Source organism: Balaenoptera ricei, chromosome X (assembly GCF_028023285.1).
Source record: "Balaenoptera ricei isolate mBalRic1 chromosome X, mBalRic1.hap2, whole genome shotgun sequence".
Taxonomy (NCBI): Eukaryota; Metazoa; Chordata; class Mammalia; order Artiodactyla; family Balaenopteridae; genus Balaenoptera; species Balaenoptera ricei.
In genome coordinates this window covers 120,264,467-120,287,666 of record NC_082660.1, presented here as the reverse complement: position 1 = coordinate 120,287,666, position 23,200 = coordinate 120,264,467, and the positions used below count along the sequence as shown (strand labels likewise).

Here is a 23,200-nt window from a genome sequence, read left to right as displayed (position 1 = left end):
GAGATACTTTTTCACCCAAGGAAAATGATCCCCTCTCCCAGTGTTGAAATTCTCACCTGGCTGGAGGAGCCTGGCAGAAACTCACAGAATGTCAATAAAGTTGTAGTGGAGCCACACCAGTGGAACTTTCTGGAAATCTGTGCTCTGGAAGTTGCTGGAAATCTTCCTGAGGTGACTGGCACTGTTGTACACGGGGAGGTGTCTCACCAGAAACACTCTGATATATTACTGCCCCAGAGGGGTCTAAAGGAAGCTTGTGGCTATGGAGTGGCGCTGGCCACACCGCCCTGCACCAGCCGGGCCCTGGAGAAGCCACGTGAGGTGCAGAGGCTGGCGCTGGAGAAGCCTGGTGTCCAGTGGAAGCCAGCTGTGCCAGCAACCTAGGACCAGGAAGCAAAACTCTAGCTTTTCACTGTCTCTGGCTCCCTCTAGTGGTAAACTTCAGTAACAACTGCCACAAGAAAAAAATGGAAAGGACCCAGAACATTTTCATGGAAGCAGGACAAAAAGGTGAATTTGGAGCTTACCGGCAATAGAACCATCGCATTTTATTGACAGATTAAAAGAGGAAAGTAATACAATCATCCCAATGAATGCGGACAACACATGGGATGAAATGCAACAACTATTCATACAGAAAATTTTGAAAGTATGTTAAGAAGGTTACACACCAGAAATCTATAGCATACGTTATTCCTATATGAAAAAGTGGAAGTATTCCATGTAAGATCAAAAACAAGACAAGGATGCCAGCCATCACTCCTTCCTTTCAACACTGTAGCAGCTCCTGTAGGAGACCTCTCAGTGCTCTCATGCCCACTGATTAAAGTCAACGGAAACTACACCATCCTAATTCATTCAGGACTCCTAATGGCCATGAATCTCACGAGTGAAACGCTGGGTCACCCCATCAGGAAAAGGACAATCAATCACCAGGGAAAGGGCTTGTGAGGGTAAAAAGATGTGGGATGGGTAGTAGAAGTAACCACATAACCATATGCATAAACAAGGACTGTAATGATTATGAGTATTACTTCTTTGTTTTTGTATGAATTGATTCACATATATATTAACCAAATAATTTTGACTTTGACAGCCTCTCATCTCCTTATCTTCTAACACAAGATGTATTATTAGCTAATTATATTTTTCAGTATTTAAGATACAGGATATTAAACTGGGGTGTGAATCAGGTAGAAGAATGAACAAGACTTAAGATAGGACTTTGTGCCTTCTATCAGAGAAAGGTTAGTGTTTTCTTGGTTGTGGGAGAGATGCATCAGGTTAGACAGAATCATGATTTTGTTATTGCCTCTATTTAGAGATTAAGTATGGTCTTTTCCTTCTCTTGTGTTTCCTGCCTAGGGAAGTTCCTTTAGCATTTGTTGTAAAGCTGGTTTGGTGGTGCTGAATTCTCCTAGCTTTTGCTTGTCTGTAAAGGTTTTAATTTCTCCGTCGAATCTGAATGAGATCCTTGCTGGGTAGAGTAATCTTGGTTGTAGATTTTTCCCTTTCATCACTTTAAATATGTCCTGCCACTCCCTTCTGGCTTGCAGAGTTTCTGCTGAAAGATCAGCTATTAACCTTATGGGGATTCCCTTGTATGTTATTTGCTGTTTTCCCTTGCTGCTTTTAATATTTTTTCTTTGTGTTTAGTTTTTGATAGTTTGATTAATATGTGTCTTGGTGTGTTTCTCTTTGGATTTATCCTGTATGGGACTCTCTACATTTCCTGGACTTGATTGACTATTTCCTTTCCCAAATTAGGGAAGTTTTCAACTATAATCTCTTCAAATATTTTCTCAGTCCCTTTTTTTTTTCTCTTCTTCTTCTGGAACCCCTATAATTCAAATGTTGGTGCATTTAGGGGCTTCCCTGGTGGCGCAGCAGTTAAGAATCCGCCTACCAATGCAGGGGACACAGGTTCAAGCCCTGGTCCGGGAAGATCCCACATGCCGCAGAGCAACTAAGCCCATGCACCACAACTACTGAGCCTGTGCTCTAAAGCCCGCAAGCCACAACTACTGAGCCCACGTTCCACAACTACTGAAGCCCGTGCGCCTAGAGTCCGTGCTCCACAGCAAGAGAAGCCACCACAATGAGAAGCCCATGCACCACAATGAAGAGCAGCCCCCGCTCGCCGCAACTAGAGAAAGCTCACGCACAGCAACGAAGATCCAACACAGACAAAAATAAACAAATAAATAATAAATTTGTAAAAAAACAAAGTTGGTGCATTTAATGTTGTCCCAGAGGTCTCTGAGACTGTCCTCAATTCTTTTTGTTCTTTTTTCTTTATTCTGCTCTCCGGTAGTTATTTCCACTATTTTATCTTCCAGGTCACTTATCCGTTCTTCTGCCTCAGTTATTCTACTATTGATTCCTTCTACAGAATTTTTAATTTCATTTACTGTGTTGTTCATCATTGTTTGTTTGCTCTTTAGTTCTTCTAGGTCCTTGTTAAACGTTTCTTCTATTTTCTCCATTCTATTTCCAAGATTTTAGATCATCTTTACTATCATTATTCTGAATTGTCTTTCAGGTAGACTGCCTATTTCCTCTTCATTTGTTAGGTCTGGTGGGTTTTTACCTTGCTCCTTCATCTGCTGTGTGTTTTTCTGTCTTCTCATTTTGCTAAACATACTGTATTTCGGGTCTCCTTTTCACAGGCTGCAGGTTTGTAGTTCGCGTTGTTCTTGGTGTCTGCCCCCAGTGGCTAAGGTTGGTTCAGTGGGTTGTGCAGGCTTCCTGGTGGAGGGGACTAGTGCCTGTGTTCTGGTGGATGAGGCTGGATCCTGTCTTTCTGGTGGGCAGGACTGCATCTTATGGTGTTTGATATTACTTGGAGCTGGGAGGTGTCTGGTGGCCCAATGTCCTGAACTCGGCTCTCCCACTTCAGAGGCTCAGACCTGACCACTGGCCAGAGGAACAAGACCCTGTCAGCCACACAGCTCAGAAGAAAAGGGAGGGGAAAAAAAGAAAGGAAGAAAAAATAAAATAAAATAAAATAAAGTTATTAAAATAAAAAATTTAAAAAATTATTAAAAATAAAAAAGTAATAAAATTTAAAAAAAGAAAGAAAGAAGACAGCAAGCAAACCAAAAAACAAATCCACCAATGATAACAAGCGCTAAAAACTATACTAAAAACAAACAAACAAACAAACAAAATGGACAGAACCCTAGGACAAATGGTGAAAGCAAAGCTATACAGACAAAATCACACACAGAAGCATAGACATACACACTCACAAAAAGAGAAAAAGAGGGAAAAATAATATATCCTTTCTCCCAAAGTCCACCTCCTCAATTTGGGATGATTCGTTGTCTATTCAGGTAGTCCACAGGTGCAGGGTACATCACGTTGATTGTGGAGATTTAATCCGCTGCTCCTGAGGCTGCTGGGAGAGATTTCCCTTTCTCTTCTTTGTTTGCACAGCTCCCGGGGTTCAGCTTTGGATGTGGACCCGCCTCTGCGTGTAGGTCGCCTGAGGGCGTCTGTTCTCCGCTCACACAGGACGGGGTTAAAGGAGCAGCTGCTTCGGGGGCTCTGGCTCACTCAGGCGGGGGGGAGGGAGCGGTACGGAGGAGGCGGGGCGAGCCTGCGGCGGCAGAGGCCGGCGTGACGTTGCAGCAGCCTGAGGCGCGCCGCGCATTCTACCGGGAAAGTTGTCCCCGGATCACGGGAGCCTGGCAGTGGCGGGCTGCACCAGCTCCCGGGAGGGGAGGTGTGGAGAGTGACCTGTGCTCACACACAGGCTTCTTGGTGGTGGCAGCAGCAGCCTTAGTGTCTCCTGCCTGTCTCTGGGGTCCGAGCTGATAGCCGCGGCTCGCGCCCGTCTCTGGAGCTCGTTTAGACGGTGCTCTGAATCCCCTCTCCTTGCGCACCTCTGTAGCTTTATTTATTCTTTTAATTAATTTTTATTGGAGTATAGTTGCTTTACAATGTTGTGTTAGTTTCTGCTGTACAGCAAAGTGAATCAGTTATACATATGCATATATCCACTCTTTTTTAGATTCTATTCCCATATACGTCATTACAGAGTATTGAGTGGAGTTCCCTGTGCTATGCAGTAGGTCCTTCTTAGTTACCTATTTTATATATAGTCGTGTGTGTATGTCAATCCCAATCTCCCAATTTATCCCTCCCCCCCTTTTCCCCTGGTAACCATAAGTTTGTTTTCTACATCTGTGACTCTATTTCTGTTTTGTAAATAGGTTCATTTGTACCTTATTTTAGATTCCACATATAAACAATATCATATGATATTTGTCTTTCTCTGTCTGACTTACTTCACTCAGTGTGACAATCTCTAAGTCCATCCATGTTGCTGCAAATGGCATTATTTCATTCCTTTTTATGGCTGAGTAATATCCCATTGTATATATGTACCACATCTTCTTTATCCATTCCTCTGTCAATGGACATTTAGATTGCACTGTAGCTTTACAGTAAGTCTCGAAGTCAGGTAGCATCAGTCCTCCAACTTTGTTCTTTTCCTTCAATACTGTTTGCTTCTCCATATAAACGTTAGAATCAGTTTATCTATATCCACAAGAGGACTTGCTGGGATTTGGATTGGGATTGCATTGAATCTATAGATCAAGTTGGGAAGAACTGACATCTTGACAACCAAAAGTTGGCGTTTTTAATTCTCAGACGTGTCCACACTGAGCACCTAGCAATTTGTCAGTTATAGTTCAGGTTTTCCTACCCCGGCACTGGTTCTCACAGTGGTTTTCAGTCATGAATCTCTGCTCCAGTAAGCCATGACTCCCTGTTATTTGCCTGTCTGTCTCACCAATATTGGAGGTTTGCCCGATGTCTCCCACTCTTACAGATCCAGTCTGTTCAGTCTTCTACTTGTTGGGACAGAGTGGTGGCTTCCAAGCTCTTTACATGAGGAACCAGAAACCAGGAGTCAGTGATTTAAAAAAAAAACACCAAAAAAACCCACTATTACATCTTATAATTTTGTATGTCAGGAATTTGAGCATGGCTGAGATGGGCAATCATTCTGCTCCATATGGCATCAAGTGGTGTCAGATGGCAGCCGGGCTGCTCTGGAGCATTTTGTTGCTGTAAATTGTACATAAAATTCACCATTTTTTTTTTTTGGCCACGCCATGTGGCTTGTGGGATCTTAGTTTCCCGACCAAGGATCGAACCCAGGCCCCTGGCAGTGGGAGCACGGAATCCTAACCACTGGACCGCCAGGGAATTCCGTAAAATTTACCATTTTAAAATGTACAACTCAATGGCATAAAGTACCTTCACACAACGTTGTGCAACCATCACAGAACTATCTGGTTCTAAAACTGTTCTACTACCCTAAAAGGAAACGCCATCAGCAGTCATTCCCATTTCCCCCTTCCCCAGCCCCTCACAACCAGTTATCTACTTTCAATCTCTATGGATTTGCCAGTTCTTGATACTTCATATAAATGGAATCATGCAATATGTGCTCTGTTTCCTCTGGCTTCTTTCACTTAGCGTACTGCTTTCAATGTTCACCCATGCTGTACCATGTATCAGTACTCCATTCCAATTTCTCTGCATCCTCTGCACTTGTTCTTTCTTTTGATTATTACCATCCTAGTAGGTGTGAAATGTTAACTCATTGTGCTTTTGATTTGCGTTTCCCTAATGACTAATGATGCTGAGCATCTTTTCATGTGCTTGTTGGCCATCTGTATACGCTCTTTGGAGATATGTCTTTTCAAGTTCTTTGCCTATTTCTTTCTTAAATTATATTTATGTTGTTGAGTTGAAAGAATTCTATTTATATAATGGACACTAGACCCTTATCAGATATGTGCTTTGCAAATATTTCCCCCTATCCTATGGGCTGTCCTGTCACACTCTCTTGATTGAGATCTTTGACACACAAGAGCTTTGAATTTTAATGAAGTCAAATTATCTATATTTTTCTTTTGTTGCTTGTGTTTGGTGTCTTATTTAAGAAACCACTGCCAAATCCAAGGTCATAAACTATTACTCCAAAGTTTCCTTCTTAGAATTTTGTGGTTTTAACTCTTATAGGTAGGTACTGATTCATTTTAATTAATTTTGGTATATGGTATGGGGTGAGGGTGCGACTTCTGTTACTGATTTCTGGTTTGACTCCGTTATGGCAAAGAAGATTTGTTGTATGACTTCAATGTTATAAAATTTATTGAGACTTGCTTTGTGGCTTAATATATGGTCAACCCTGGAGAATACTCCATGAGTACTTGAGAAGAATATGTACTTTGCTGTTGTGGTGTGGGGTGTTGTACATGTGTCTATTAGACCTAATTGGTTTATAGTGCTGTTCAAGTCCTCTATTTCCTTACTTATCTCCTTTTTTAAAAAATATAAATTTATTTATTTTTGGCTGTGTTGGGTCTTCGTTGCTGCACCCAGGCTTTCTTTAGTTGCGTCGAGCGGGGACTACTCTTCGCTGCAGTGTGCAGGCGTCTCCTAGTGGTGGTTTCTTTTGTTGCAGAGCACGGGCTCTAGGCGCACAGGCTTCAGTAGTTGTGGCACGTGGGCTCAGTAGTTGTGGCTCGCAGGCTTAGTTTCTCCACAGCATGTGGGATCTTCCCAGACCAGGGCTTGAACCCGTGACCCCTGCATTGGCAGGCGGATACTTAACCACTGTGCCACCAGGGAAGTCCCTCCTTACTGATCTTCTAACTAGTTGTTCTTGTCATTTATTTTGCTGACCCTAAAGATTAGCCAGAGGTAAAATCTTATGGTCTTCTCTGGTCTTTTCTGACTGAGTCCTGCCCTGGGCATGCACATGGCTTTCTACATAACCAGATATACATGGGAACATTTCAAAGCCCTTCTTCTCCAAAGCATCTCACTCCTCCCTTTTTCTTTCCGGGATTCTGGCATGACTGTTGTTTGCCATAAGCATCGGCAGCTTATTCACTTGCCTTTGAAAGTTTCTGAGGAACATCCTTCACATAGCTGCTTCTCCACTCTAAAAGAGTTTAGAGTTAAAACAGAAAAGCAAAAAATCCCCTTGCGTCAGTCCTTCAGGGAGCCTTCTAGACAGCTTGAAACAAACACAATTCCTTGGGAGTAAGGTAAACTCCTCCCTCCTGAGCCAAGAACCCTCACTTGGAATGCAGGCTGACATCCTCAAGACCGCTGCTCTACTAGGGAAGGGCTGGGGCAAGAATAAGTTTAAATGCCAGCAAATTCTCCTATCACATTTCAATGGCTCTCCTACTGACTTAACATTTGCTTGGTTGCTGTAAACCTCTAACGATCTTCCAGAGTTCCAATAAACTTGATTCTGTTCATTTTTTCTTAGTGTTTCCAGGGTTTCTGGAGTACCCTACCCAGAGTGCCCTACTCCACCGTGTCCACCAATTTCACTCAGTTCCGTGAGTGACGTTTTGAAGTTTACATCCTTCTGCTAACATCTTAATTTAACAGTGTGGTGGCTTCCCTGGTGGCGCAGTGGTTGGGCATCCATCTGCCAAGGCAGGGGACACGGGTTCGAGCCCTGGCCCGGGAAGATCCCACATGCCGCGGAGCAGCTAGGCCCGTGAGCCACAACTACTGAAGCCTGTGTGCCACAACTACTGAGCCTGCGTGTCTGGAGCCTGTGCTCCGCAACAAGAGAAGCCACCGCAGTGAGAAGCCCTCACACTGCAAAGAACAGTAGCCCCTGTTCGCAGCAACTAGAGAAAGCCCGTGCACAGCAACGGAGGACCCAACGCAGCCAAAAAATAAAGAAATAAAATAAATCTATTAAAAAAAATAGCGTGCACTTTTTTTTCTGAAAGGAATAACAAATCAGAAGAAAGAGAAAAGTAGAAATTTCTCTAGCATCAGTGACCTTGTGAAAAATCAATAAAATGATTTATTTTATATATGCAAGTCAAAATCTCTTTGCACACTTAAATTTTTGCAAATTAATACAGACATAACAATACTGCTCCATATAAACCTTTGTATAAACATTAAAGGAAATATATACATTATTTTTTCTTTTAGTGCTTCTGAAGCACAGAATGCACAAGTCCACCTGAAGATTTTCTGTCGTCACATGCGAGAACAAATGTCAGGGGTTGAGGCAGCCTCAGGTGCACTTTGTAATGTCTCTAGACAAAATAGAACAGAGTTGGAGGTAGATTGTTTGGTGACTTCCCCTGCCCCTCCCACGGAGAAATAAGTTACCCAAATAGCAGCTTTCTTACTCTTTGATCCAAACTGTCCTGAATGTTGCATGGTTTTAAAGGCACAACTCGGAATGGTTGAAAACTTTGTTCAGCACACACAAGATTACCAGTTGGCCTCTGAACACCTGTTCTTTCTAAAGGACATAGTAAGAGCACCAAGGAGTGCTCCACCTGCACGTGGCCCCTCGTCACTCTGGAAATGCCCAGGACGGCCAAGTTCAAGAGTGAACCCTTATCACATGTGGCAGGGGCGACAGGGTTTACTGATTTTAACCTGCTGGATTAATAACATCACCCTCCTCAATTGGGAAAAGTAACAACAAAACAACCAATTAATACTTTCAAAGAAAACTCATAGGGCAAAAGCCAGCTTTTCCCACCAGAGGATCTGAAAACAAAAAGCTCCACTGCTTTTTCATAGCCTCTGGAAGGCAGTTCCCTTGACTAAAACATCGTAGGATACTCAACAATATCTCATTCTATCCTACAGCACAGAAAACTTATTCTTTTTTCCTCCTTGGTCTTTGCATTAACATCATGATCTGCTGTTGATGTGATTAACGTTGTTGAGAAGGTGATGGGATTCTATTTTTTCTAGTACCTTCTCAAGGTACTGAATTAAGACTCGTCTTTTGAACCTAAAAAAGAAAAAGAAATTTTATTAACCAAAAGGTCCTTAAAGCATTTATGATGCGTGAGGTACCGTGCGGGGTACAAAGTGGAACTGGCCATTCACATGGGAAATAGAAAATGTATGTTCATGTAAACATAGGGCTTAGCTAATACCGAGAGTACCAACTGAGAGCCCAGGCCCACCTCAGAGTGTGAGGAGTCCAGAAGGCTCCACAGACCTGGATGAATGAGTTGGCCTCAGGTAGTATTAATCTAAACGCCTCTGGAGACAGCTGTAACGATGACTGAGGGCCAGGGCTTAGGAAAGCAAGGCAGGACTTCCCTGGTGGCACAGTGGTTAAGAACCCACCTGCCAATGCAGGGGACACGGGTTCGAGCCCTGGTCCTGAAGATCCCACATGCCGCGGAGCAACTAAGCCCGTGAGCCACAACTACTGAGCCCGCGTGCCACAACTACTGAAGCCTGTGCACCTAGAGTCCGTGCTCCACAACACGAGAAGCCACCGCAATGAGAAGCCCGCGCACCGCAACGAAGAGTAGCCCCCGCTCGCCGCAACTAGAGAAAGCCCGCGTGCAGCAACGAAGACCCAGCAGCGCCAAAAATAAATAAATAAATAAATAAATTAAAAAAAAAAGAAAAGCAAGGCAGCACCAATGCCTCCGCCTGTCTTGCCTTGGGCCCGCCTTCTTAAAAGAAAATACTGTGAAGACTTCCTCTTTACACCCACCTTGCAGCTTCCTTGATGGTAAATTCAACGAATTGTTTCCTCACTGCAAGAGGTCCTTGCACTCCTTCAAGCAAAATGAAAATTCTTTCATACTCTGCAGATATTTAAAAAATTAGTATTTTTAAAAATATGGATGAAAAATAAAATTCAATCGTTATACATCATCAGTAATCATTCCTTGTGTGTGGAAAGTTAGGTATAATTTGTATTTGAAACTGTCAAATCAAGACATCTGCACATATCTGCTAGGGAAACTCTAAACACTAATTAAATGTGGTCTGCTGAATAATGGCCCCCCAAGTTGTCCATGTCCTAATTCTGAGAACCTGTGAACATATTACCTTATATGGCAAAAGAGACTTTACTTTGCAGATGTGATTAAGTTATGGCTCTTGAGATGGGGAGATTATCCATGCTTATACATGTTGCCCAATGTAACCACAAATATCCTTACGAAAGGGAGGCAGTAGAGCTGGTCAGAAAGAAAAGATGGAAGGGTGGGAGCAGAGGTTAGAAAGGAGAGAAGGGGCTAAGTTGCTGGCTTGAAGATGGAGGAAGGGCCCACGAGCGAAGGAACACAGGCAGCCTGTAGAAGCTGGAAGAGGCAAGGAAACAGGTTCTCCCTAGAGCCTGCAGAAGGAACCCTGGCCTGCCAACACCTTCATGCTAGCCCAGTGAAAATGATTTCAGATCTGACTTCTACAACTCTAAGATACTACAGTTTTCAGCCACAAAGTTTGTGATAACTTGTTACAGCAGCAAAAGGAAACTATTACAGCAAGTAAGGGGAAAAAGAGAGAGAAAGGTGTATTGGGTCTTTTTTAGGTAAAGCAAGAGGAATCATTTTAAATTATGTGAAAACCCAGTACTTCCCGAAAATGCACCTCAAGAGATACCTGGAATCTATTCTGAATCCTAAAAGGAAAGGGACCTCCCATTATATTACTGATAGATGTTCTGTCACTACTTACTTCGTCCAAATTTTCGAACTTCCTTCATTAACTGGTGTTTTATATCAGCATTGATTCCTTGTGCCATAGCAGGAGTTATTTGCAACGTATTTGGCCCAGTTTCCAAAGCAGATGTTACTGACACTTTTCGATCCTCTACAGAGACATTGCAGTTCTTGGTTCCTCCTATGAGTGCATTACTACCAGGATTGTGCATCAGGCCATCTTTCCTGAGACTAGTGAAATCATCAGACAGAGAATCCACTTGGTCGGATGGGATACTATCTCCTGCCATATTCATAAGCTCTGGGGCAGCAGATTTTGACAAGAAGCCATCGGGTGAGATTTGACCATTTTCCATCTTCTCCTCATGAGCGTCGTGAGTGACAGTAACATCTGGAAACCAAATTAACAAGTGGAGCTGTGACGTAGGTGCATTATGGCAACTCCACAGGGACAGCCCGGCGCTCCTCAGTTTTGAGGAAATTGTTTCATAAAGCAAGCGGATGTACCAGATGGAGCCTGAGACCCCTCAAATTGAGCACAGGAAGGTAATACGACAAACGCGCTTTCTTCTCTTCATGGCACCATGAATACATATGGATACCAAGTAAGACAGTACAACTGCTAAACAGTCTCAGGTCCCTGGTGTTGAGGGTTTAGCTGCAGCTTGTGCTTTACAAGCTGAAAAGCAGCAAGTCTCACTTGGTGTCATGATTTCTGTCATTTACCTATGAAATGTCATGCTCTACTGAGCTTGACATCAGACTACATGCCCCCCCCCGCCAAACTCCCGCCTCTCTCCCTCCAAAGTTCTGAGGAAACAGAGGTGGTGGCCATTGGATCTGAAGGCTCTGTATGTCCCCCTTCACCCCACCCCCAATCCCTGTCAGTATACGATCCTCCTCATCCATCTTTTCTGTCTCAGAAAAGTGAGTTTCCTTTTACTCCAGGTCTGACACCTCTCGTCCGTTGACTCGTCCTGCTCTGTGCCGGGCACCGTGCCAGGAGCTGGGGAGAGGCAGCCAACAGGACAGGCGGAAACAATCCCCGCCCTTATGGAACTTCCATGCTCATGGGGAGGCCAGGCAGTGAGTGTACAATGATCCAACAAAACAATTACAGTTTGAATTCGTGTTAGGGAAGAAGTAAGCAGGGATGGGACAGACAGCAGGAGGGGGAGCCCCAGTGGACCACGGGGTCGGGAAGGCCCTCCTGAGGAGGTAGGTGTCCTTTGGGCAGAGCCTGGAGGAGGAGAGAGAGCCGGCCTGTGCTCATGCAGAGGAAGAGTTCCAGGCTGCGGCAAGGGCACGTGCACAGACCCGGGGAGGGGACTGGCCAGGCAGCACAGAGCAAAGGACAGAGGCACAGAGAGCAAGGAGGAGACGACAGGCCACGTGTTAGGAGAGGATGGCGGGGCCAGGTCGTGCACAGCTGGTAGACCAGCGTCGGCAGTTCGGGTTGTGTTCTGAGTGCCTAGGAAAGGTGATGATGGATTTTCAGCATGGATGTGGCGTGATCTCAATTCTGTGTTGGCGTGATCACTTTGTTTGCAGAGCAGAAAGTGACAGATGTGGAGAAGATGGGAAATAGGGAAATCAGATAAGAAGCTATTGGAGTAGCCTGGTGACATGAGGGTAGCACAGATCAGAGGAATGGAGAGCAATGGTGGGATGCGGGATTTATATTGGGCATCATCCAGTGGAATGGAGGAGGCCGCGTCAGACTGCACTGGGTTGGAGCACAGAGAGGAACTGAGGACACGGAGCACACATGCAGACCCATCCCTTATTGAGCCCATTTGCTCCTACTGACTCAGCAACTCCAAATGCCTGCACATCCTTCCGCCCTGCCCTGGCAAAGCAAACAGGCGTATCTCTTGCCATTTCTCCAACTTGTGTTAATTACTATGTAAGTAGAGATCTTCCTCCCCTCATATTTATTGAGATCCTTGAAACACGGTCTCCACTCCCCATGGGGCCCTTTGTACGTACCACATAGATGGTTTAATAACGGTTTACTTAATGAACAAAAACTGAATACAAAAGAAATGAATACAAAGGAAAAGAAAATTGTTTAGTGTCTTAGTCCTCTAGGGGCCATAAGGAAATCACAACCACTACTCTATACCTGTATGTACAAGGGTGGGTTTTATGAGGTTTGGATAAGATGGGAACCACGAGGCTGAGGGTGGTCCCTTTCCGCCCACGTGGTTAGTTACAGTAGGTGGTGTTTGTGGTTTCCTCAACAGCAGGGACATACTCCGCCTTCTCTTAGATGACAGAGGACTGCTGGCTTCTCCAGGACGTTTCACTTTGTTTTGTGGCCCTGTTACAAACTCATCTGCTTCATCAATCATCATTCCCTAGAAAACATCAATGAACATATTCCATTAAAGACAACACTGCAAGAACTCTTCACATGCATATACAATCATACGCTACATCAGCAATATAGATCTTAATCATGGGCCAGAGATTTGCCATTCCCCACAGAGACTGTTCTCAGAAAATGCTACTCAATTTCAATCTAGTCTAAGTGGAACGAGGAGGAAACTTGTTGTAAGGTCAAACATAACACAATCATGATTAACCAGAAAGCTTGGGGAATGAGCAACTCGATGAGAGTTCCAAAGTGGGAATAAACCCACAGTGACCTTTCTGAAGAAGTTACAAACCATTTTGCATCAACCCTTGGTAAGGGAAATCATTCCCTTTTGTGTGCTTTAAACGCATCCTTAAGAAATATTGATAGTCACTGTACACAATGCTGCATGAAAATGGTGATGGGCAGGTAGATGGAAAATGTCATTCCCCCAACAGCAATCTCACAGAGATTCAAATATGCCCACCTTGGTGCTGGACAGAAATGAGGGAGGGGGCTTTTCACCCTTGGGAATAGATAAAAGATGAGAGCCAGCAGTATAGAAGGTTAACTAAAAGCTGTTCTCATCCAAGGATAACCCAAGAATGCGCGCTCCCATTATTTGAATAAAATCATGATAAATGATTTTCCAAAGCATTTCCCAAAGCAAAACAGTACATAAAGGGGAAAACATAGTCACTGAGCATGTACCACGTGTCAGGTAATGTTCTAAATGGTGTACAGGTACTAACAATACTCCACAGAGCTCTATTAGTTAGGTGTCATAGTTATCTCCAGTGCTACAAATGAGGAAACCAAGACACAGAAAGAGTAAGAAAAACTCCAGTTAATTGAAGATTCAGGTGAAGCAGAATACCTTTCAGTCTATTTTTGTTACAGAAGACATTATTGCATGGTCTGCACCTTTATAACAATGGTCTCCTCCATGAATGCAGATATAATCTCCATTTGTCTTCATGCTTATATGTTCAAGTCAGTATATCTCTCACTTATACACACAGAGATACACACACACGCATGCGCACGCACACATCTCACATGTACATCTCACGCACACATCTCACATACAGAACAAGCCATTAAGGCAACACCACTTAGTACTTCATATTTCAAGAGGAATACTTTATAACTGTCTAGATACAGCTCTAGAGATCTGAATAATGTAAACAGAGGAAATAAATGGTGATCTCAATATTAAAGGAATTAGTGTGTGGAGATGGGAACAAATACAGACTCTGGAGCTGGAAAGACGGGGGTTCAAATCCTGGCTCTTATCAGTTGTGTCACTCAGGGTGAACCATTTGACCACTGTGAGCTGTGATTTTATATTATAGGGCAGATAGTAGTACTCATCTGCAGTTGTGAGCATTCAATGTTATCATTTAAAACATCAGCTCCTACTACGTACGCAATAAATGCCAGCTATCACTTTTTTTAACCAACACACTCTTGCATAAGGAGGCTCCCACTTTCCATTCACGAAGAGCCCTGGAGGCGTATTTTATCTCTTAAACAAACAGAAGGAGAACCTCTGATTTATGTACATGTTGCCAAGAAGAAAGGAATTATTGCAAGAATATCACAATTTAGGCAGACATAGAAATAGATATCCCACCTTCTTATCTTGTTTAAATGGATTGCCAAAAGTATGTAGTCTTTTTGGTTGATCTGGATCAATCTCTCGAAGTGGAGAAGCCAATGTCTTTAGATATTCCTGATAATTACCCATTTGTGCGACTGGAACACTATGAAGGGAATCTGCAAAATCACCGGAAAAGAAACAGATACTATACAGCAGAAGCGTGTGATCCTTTTGAGAGGACATGATCATAGTCTGATTTAGCATTGTGTATCTCGGCAACCGATAGTCTAAAATCTCGAATCTAGCAGCCTAGGATCTAAAATCATCTCTCTTCATCCCACTCAGCACTCAGTCTACCATCACTACGGCCTACAAGCTCAAATCCCTAGGGCAAGAACAACTCCCTCACTCTTCATACCAGGTTTGAGAATGGGCTGACATTCCCTATACCACCATCCCAACTCAAAACCCCATATTTTGTGTTTTAAAGAGCCTAGGCTCGGGGCTTCTCTGGTGGCGCAGTGGTTAAGAATCCACCTGCCAATGCAGGGGACATGGGTTCGAGCCCTGGTCCGGGAAGATCCCACATGCCACGGAGCAGCCTAAGCCCGTGAGCCACAACTACTGAGCCTGTGCTCTAGAGCCTGTGCTCCGCAACACGAGAAGCCACTGCAATGAGAAGCCCGCGCACCGCAACTAAGAGTAGCCCCTGCTCGCCGCAACTAGAAAAAGCCCGCGCACCGCAACTAAGAGTAGCCCCTGCTCGCCGCAACTAGAAAAAGCCCGCGCGCAGCAACGAAGACCCAACGCAGCCAAAAATAAAATAAATTTTAAAAATAAATTTATTTTAAAAAAAAAGGAGCCTAGGTTCCATGGTTTTCTCTTATCATCCAGAGAATCTTGGTTAGCGGGCCTCACCCTCTTGGAAAATTTGATTAGATCTACAGGCTCTCTTCCTAGAAAAGTCCCCCCTGCCAAAAAAAACAAAAACAAAAACAAAAACAAAATGGCGTATAATTTCAGGAGGTTGGCCAGGCTAAGATTTGCACATTTTAATGGACAAATGACCCTGCTTAAAACGAGCAAAATGGAGTAAAGGGGAATTACACACCGTCACCAATTATCCTAGACAATATCAGGTTCATTCTTTTCCTGTAAATGAGGAATTTGGATTGAATTCATCACAGTAGGCTGGGCGGTATAGCGTCGGGGCATGCAATTTCCGGAATGTGATAGACCTAGGTTCTGCCACTTTCCAACTCACTAAACCTGGGCAAACTACTAAAATGCTCACTCTCAGTTCCAATGTCCATAAAAATGGGCATAAAAACAGCATCTATCTCATGGGGCTGTTTTGAGACTTACAAGAGCTAAAACGTGTAGTGTAAAATATGCACCGATTAATGCACACTTCCCCCTAAACCCGAGAACAATAAACTTGTGCCTGGGTAGCTGAAGGGATTCAGGGAAAAGAGGCATTATAAATAATAAAGTATTACAAAATAACTTACTCGTTATGCAATAAACATCTTCGTGAGAGTCAGACTTGACATTTCCCTAATCAACAAAAAGTACTTCTTTGTTCACTTACCTTCATCTTGTCCAACAATAAACTTGTGTGTTTTCAGCAGATTGGATCGCATTCTGGTTAACTGGTCTAAAAGACCTCTACGTGGAATATCATAAGCATTTCTATATGTCTGAGGTTTCAAATCCTATTTGAAATGAAACAATTTCAGTTACTCCTGAGGCTTTTAATATAGAAATATAATTCCTAATCCTCTTAAAATCTTAGTGAAGAGAGGGATATTCATTACAACTAACTACAGTAGAATTCTGCCAGTGGAAAATTTGCCTTCGCTGGCTCTGTTCTGAATTCTAATACACCCGCGCAGCTTTAAGGCCACTGGGAATATCCTTTTACAAGTATGTCATTTAAAACATCAAATCCTGAGATTTGTGCTGGGGGCAGCCTTGCAGGCCCACTGTTTGTCATCTAGAGGTAGTCCGCCGGCAGCCACGGAGGTGAGCCGCTGGGACATCCATCCGGGAAGCAGTGGCTGATCCTACAAGGGCTGCGGTGATCTGAGCCCCTCCAGCCGCGGTACCTTCAGGATCTGGGGCAGCATTGGAGCCCAGGCTGTGCTCTTCCCCAGGCTGCCCCCAGCCAGTGATGGAGAATGATGGGGGACGTTAGGGCCTGGCCAGTTCTGCCCAACGTGGACCTCCTCTATGGGAAATCGTGGCGCCAGGCTTCCCTTCTGGGCTGGCCAAGACTTTCAAGAAGCCACACCTATGTCTGAGGCTCTTCATACCCAATTCTCCTTCCTTCCCCCGTCCTCTCACAAGTGTTAGTTCAGCAGCGTAATCTGATGGTTAGCAGACATTTGGTCCTGTCCAAAATGTCTGTACAACATTTGGTCCACGCCAGAGGTCCTTGATAATTGGTCACACTTGGTCCTGTCCAAAATGTCCATGGAGACATGTGGTCCACACCAAAGGGCCCTTGATATTTGGTTCTGTCCAAAACCATTTGGCATGAACCAAATATGCTCATGGATATGTTTTGGATTGAACCAGATTTCAAGGACCTTTTGGTGTGGACCAAATGTCTTATGGACATTTTAGATAGGACCAAATGTTCTGCAAGGGATCTGAAAGCTCTCTCTGCTTACTCTTGTTCCTTCTCCCCTTTATCTTTCACAGACCTTACCACCTCCCACCCCAAACAAGCTATTTATGTCACAGTTTACCTTGTTTAAGAGCCCTACTTGGAAGCCGGCAAATTCTTTGGTATTCAATTCTGCCAGTCTCGGTGCTGTTTCTCCTATGATTTCTTTCAATAGTTTTCTAAAATTTTTATTGTGAGTCAGGGACACTCCACCTCCAGAATGATTTTTCACTTTGATTCCAATTTCCTGGGGAGGTTTCTTCCCCACTGATGCTAGTATTCGTTCTGACTCTAGTTTGGTCTAAAATGAAAGTACATAGTATGTTATGAAAAGATCTATATTATCACTATTGTTTTTACTACTTAAGAAAGGTAATACTTTAAGAACCCCATTGAACAAATTTCAATCGCAAATCACAGAAAAACGGATAATTAAACATTTTCCTGTGCTTCTCTGTACTACCACAGCAAACAGAGAGAGGGGGCTAGAAAGACAAATAATACACTTTTTTTCTCTTGTCTAGTGTCAAAATTATGATTGAATCATGGAGAGAATGAAAACCATGGGTAAGAATTACATTCGTAGACATTTAAAATCACATTTTGTTACTGTAAAATCTAGTCTAAGTCAACATATTCATTTCAGACCCAGACATAAAGGGTAAAACTCTGTATTTATAAAAGTACACTAGTGCTAAAATTCAGATTACATAGATTGCATTATGTCTGAAAAAAACTTATAGTGTTTATTTCTAATATCAGACCACCCCCCAACAAGTAATACGCACTCAGTAAGTTTCTTACTAAGTCACAACAAAAAAATCCTCTTAATAGACACTATTATACCATATTGATAAATATTGCTTGAGAATGTATTGTAGCAATATATTTGGGCATATTTCGTGATTTACATACATCTGAGATGGTTCAAAGAACACTGGTGACATAGAGTTATTAAATTAGTAATTAAATTAGTAATTAGAGCTAGTATAAATTAGTAACAATCTTTTCTTTTTCTCTAAAAGGTGGAATTCCACCAATGTCCAGTAAGCCCAAATTAATTTTGAATTTCTTGTGGTCTGGTCAGAGATACTCATAAATTTTCCCTAATTATTGGAATTAAGTACGTTTATTATCTTTTTAAAAATTTAGTCATGAAATAAGGGATAAGAGCAAATGAAGGGTCTGTTTCCACAAATTGGTCCTGAAAGGTCATTGATAAAACTATACAAGCAACGTGTCCCAGAAAGCCCCAGAACTTGCATGAGTTTCAACTCTGTTCACTATTCTTCCTTCTGGCCATACCCTGCTGACACAGCCTTAAAGGCCTAAGGTAAACATCAAATAAAAAGATATAAATCAATAGGTCAATAAATAAATAAATAACCAAAACAAAACATTTAACAACAACAAAAATCTATTAGCAGAGAGGGAAAGGGGTTAAGGGGACACTTGATAGATCAGAGATCTGGGTTTGCCTTTACTCTCTTTTGCATTTATGAGCACACTGGTCTGGTAGGAGCTGGTAAGCTCCAGACTATACTTAAGTTTTTGCCAGTTCCTAGCAAGGTGTGTCAGCATCCCAAATTGTGGAGTCATTTTGGTTCTTTGGTGTCAGAAATCTGACACTTATTTGCTCTGACACTTATTTGCTCTGTTTTCTAAAGGCCCAGCTTTGAAACATATCCAACTTGAAGCATTATTGTCACTGCAAATGCTACTACTATTCCCTACCTGGGAATACATTTGTGCACAAGAAGAAAGTAAAGCTGCTGCATTAATTTGTCATATAACATAACACATCTGTATGGCAGTGAAGCTCTAACTCAGTAGTTCTCAAACATTTCCACCCTGCAAGAATGGGCTAGGTAGAGGTGAGAAGTATGATAAGTAGGGGTGAGTGGAGGATGAGGTACTAATAGAGAGGGGCAGGCAAGGGACAAGGTGAATAATGGCAAATGAGGTGGGGGAACAGATGGAGGGCCTGTCACCCTCCAGTGCGAGGAGCACTGGTCTCACCTCCCCCTCTCCAAGAAAAAGCATACTGATATTTATCGCCTAAAAACGCATTTCAGGCAAGTCATTAATCACACCATGCCTCAGTGTGCTGACCTAAAAAGGGGGATGCTCTAGCCCAACGTGATTTGAGGAGAAACTAGGTTGAGGATAGACAAAATGTGACCCATGGATAATTCTATTAAGCCTCTGCCCCTCCTAGGCCACAAAATATCAACCAGCTTGTGGGTAGAACAAACTGGCAAGCGAAAGGAGAAATGGCACAGCATCAAATGATACTGACAGACCCTTAACTGCAGTTTAATGGTGAAGCTAGAAGCCATAGAGAATCACATTATTACTAATCCATAAAGTGTAGAAATATATACACATTTAATTTGAAAATTACAGTTACACTAAAGAATAAGGAAATGCACTTCTGAGGGCAAAGGATTTTTGTTTGTTTGTTTTTACCAATACTACCTGTTGGCTGAGTTTTTTAAGGTAAGAGATAACACTGTAACTAAGTCCACAATCTAAATTATCTGATATCAGATTTGGAGCTCCCATCATCCTTAGTGCTTTCTTTAATGGCTATAAGGAAACAAAATACACAACAGTAAGAATAGAATAAATCTTAAAATACTCAAACTTCAGTTATAAGGGGCAAAGGGACATGATTCATTTCTTAGAAGTCAAGGTGCTGCACATAAAACCAAACATGGAACATTAAAAAGTGGCAATGAAAATAGCAGAGAAGTAAGGAGCAGAAAGTAAAAAAATCAGAAGAGAGTGGGATAAGAAGAGCAAGTAACAGCAAATTCAAACAGGTAAATTGCTTTCAGTCTTAATTCCCAAGTCATAAAATCATTTCACATTGCATTTGATTGTGCACCCCATTCCTGCCATGGTAAATACTAACACACCCCAATTTCTCCTCCCAGTGACACCAACGGTACCACTTAAGATTCTGCCTTTTCACCTCTAGAAACTTGGCTTAAAGTTTACCACATCCACCTCTGAAATGATTTTGATAATCTTGATTTAGATTATATGACCAGTTCAAAATAATTATGAATATTTTTCTCAAATTGTAAAAGTCCAAATGACGCCAAGTGATTTTTTACTCTTTTTGGATTCCCTCTAACCAGTGCCCCTACTTCATGCTGTGTCAAGGACACATTTAACAAGCCATAAGTAAATATAATGTCTTCAGGTTGTTTGGTTTTTTTTCAGAGGAAAACCCAATAGTGCGAATTTCTAGAGTTAAAAAGGGAAGTTGATATAATACATAAATCCAGTCCTATTTTTCTTAAATTCCAAAATTATAATTTCACAAGGTTAGCTTTTATAAGAGAAACATAGATGTGTTTTATAACAATAACCATGGCAGTTAAAGGAAATAAAATAAGCAGTTCTCTTTTGTGCCGCCATGACATCCCCAAGCTCTTACACATAATTTGAGAAGACAATGGCGACCCAAATGTACAAATTAAAAAAAAAACTATCTTATTTCAGGGGTGAAGTTTTTGATTGATTGGATAGAGTTAATACATACTAATAAGTAGTATGGAGGCAGAGTTTTTAAGTAGCTGTCAAAAGCCTGTCGCCACTTCACATTTGGCTTAAGCTTGTGAACTTTAAACAAGTCATCTGCAAGAGAAAATCCAAGAAAATATTACACTATTCCAGTCCTAAATTCCAAGATCTAAATCAAGCAACCCACATCTATTATATCATTTCCTAGAAATTTCCAGTTTCAATTACATTAGATGAACATTTCATCGGAGTTTATCTGATTATCTTTTTTTGGTACTATGTACCAAAATTATATATAGCAGTTTTCTAGAAAATGAAATAAATTCTCAGGTTACATATTCATCTTCCATCTGTGAAGCTACATAAAATATAATATTAAAACACTGATTCTGATCTATGTGAAATATTATCTTACATATTGGTAACTCTAGTGTAGTAATTTTCACCTGAGAAGGAATCCATGGTCACTGGTGGATGGAATATTTCTTTTATTTAAATAGAGAATGTTAAAACAACAAGAACAACAACAACAAAATGAACTCATAGATACAGAGAACAGATTGGTGGTTGCCAGGTGTGTGTGGGGGGGTGAAATGGGTGAAGGGGGTCAAATGGTACAGTCTTCCAGTTATAAGATAAATAAGTCATGGGGATGTAATGTACAGCGTGATGATTATAGTTAACTACACTGTAGTGCATATTTGAAAGCTGCTAAGAGAGTAAATCTTAATACTTCTCATCACAAGGAAAGAATTGGAACTATGTGCGGTGATGGATGTTAACTAGATTTATTGTGGTGATCATTTTGCAATATATACAAATATTGAATCATTATGTTGCACACCTGAAACTAATAGAATATGTCAATTATACCTCAATAATTTCTGGGCAATGATGGCATGCTCTAAATTACATTTTGGATTCTCCTCAATCAGCATATATTTTGTTTATCCATATTTCCCCCCTCTTCATTTCCTTGATTTCAGTGGTCAGGCATTTTGAGCCAAACTTTGGGTCTCTCAAACATTAGTTAACAATTGGCTGATGGCACTAGTAAAAGCAAGTAGAGATGTATGTTGAAGTTGAAAATTCTGTACAACTAAATATGGTTCTTGAATAAGGTGCATTATTAATACAACTAAAGATATTTTCCTTAAAAAAGGAGATATCCCCTATATTTTTACACTCAAGTTTAATTATTTAAATAATCCAAATGCATCATATACACTACATGGAAAATTCCCAAAATATCTCATTATTTCCTTCCAAGGATAAGAAATTTTTTAATATAATAATTCAAAATTGATATCCCCAGACATCAACCAACATGAACCTGCCACACTTACTATAAATATCAAAGATATTATAAATTCACTCTCTATATTGTTTCTTCATGTTTTACTGGCTTTTATCCAAAAAAAACAAATGCTTTCCTTCTAGGAACAAAACCATCCCTATGCCATATGCACAATTTCTCTACAAATAGGGCTATTCTTTGAAATTCTGAATTTATTTGGTTAAGAAAAGCAACTACATATTTTCTTCCTTTTACTACTATAATAAATTATTCACTCCTGCTGAAACTAATTTAAATGAATTTACAAAGTCATAAAATGTAGGTCTTTTGTTCTTTTGGTACAGGGTAGAAAGAACAAAGGAAAAAAGATCTGAAGAGATTTCTGGCTCATTGTAGCATGCAGGTCCTTTAAAGACCATTCATACCTTGACAGAAAGGAACGGGAGACCGTGGAAATATCCTGTTATACCATGTCTTTGTGTGAAGTCTGTGGGGAATTAGGCAGATTTTGGAAACTAACTGACAAATGTAAATACTACAAGACTGAAGAGACATTTAGATATAAATAGATTAGACAATGAGAGTCAATAATAGTCTTAATATTTCTAACAATGCCAATTGCAATGATTCCACCCAGGAGCCAATTTAGTCTAATTACTTCTTGTCGGATTTATTTTTTAACGGGGGCGAGAGGAAAAAAGAAAATCTTCCACAGACTAGATCAAGGGTAGAGAGCAGTTAGGGTGACACGGCTTTAGTCACTATCTTTGTAGCTCAGAAAATGATTTCCATGGTATTAGATTTCCATTCACATGCAGTCTCCAGGATGGTACAGTAAAAATGTCATCAACAATCAGCTCATCCACATTTGAAAGATGAGATGAGAGTGTGGAACGAGAGTAAAATGACACTGCCAACACCTCAAAAACTACAGATATTTTCTCTTCCGGTTCCTTTCTCCCCATTTCCTGCTTCAAAAAGGCAGGGGTTTGAGTTCAAGCTCAGACACATACTATGTACTTAGCTCAGTGAGCTTTGAGAAATCACTTCACCTTTTTGTGCCTCCATTTCATCCATAAAATGAGTTTAATGATAACTGCCTTTTCCCACAGGACTGTTCTGAGGAACTAGATTACGTACGTGAAAACACTACATAAAATTTATAAATAGCGTGAACTGTGAAGCAGCGGATATATAGTGATAAATAAACGTCAGATTATCCTCTTTCGGTTATTCTCTT

General features: G+C 41.6%; 1 protein-coding gene across 6 annotated transcripts in view; it reads right to left on the bottom strand.

Annotated features, from left to right (window-relative positions):
* Positions 1-7,902: 7,902 nt before the first annotated feature.
* The window catches only part of LOC132357384 (integrator complex subunit 6-like), a 49,748-nt gene continuing 34,450 nt past the window's right edge, over positions 7,903-23,200 (bottom strand). For 2 of the 6 annotated variants that reach the window (XM_059910788.1, XM_059910790.1), the window contains 10 exons: positions 20,683-20,777; positions 19,608-19,718; positions 17,212-17,430; positions 16,050-16,173; positions 14,492-14,634; positions 12,622-12,856; positions 10,513-10,887; positions 9,542-9,635; positions 8,782-8,818; positions 7,903-8,102 (listed from right to left, as the gene is read on the bottom strand). In XM_059910788.1, the coding sequence (XP_059766771.1) occupies positions 7,992-8,102; positions 8,782-8,818; positions 9,542-9,635; positions 10,513-10,887; positions 12,622-12,856; positions 14,492-14,634; positions 16,050-16,173; positions 17,212-17,430; positions 19,608-19,718; positions 20,683-20,777 (1,544 nt within the window). In that variant the 3' untranslated portion in view covers positions 7,903-7,991. Of the gene's footprint in view, positions 8,103-8,781; positions 8,819-9,541; positions 9,636-10,512; positions 10,888-12,621; positions 12,857-14,491; positions 14,635-16,049; positions 16,174-17,211; positions 17,431-19,607; positions 19,719-20,682; positions 20,778-21,544; positions 21,714-23,200 lie in introns of those variants that run through there. The other 4 variants (XM_059910791.1, XM_059910789.1, XM_059910792.1 and 1 more) reach the window with 4 other exon arrangements.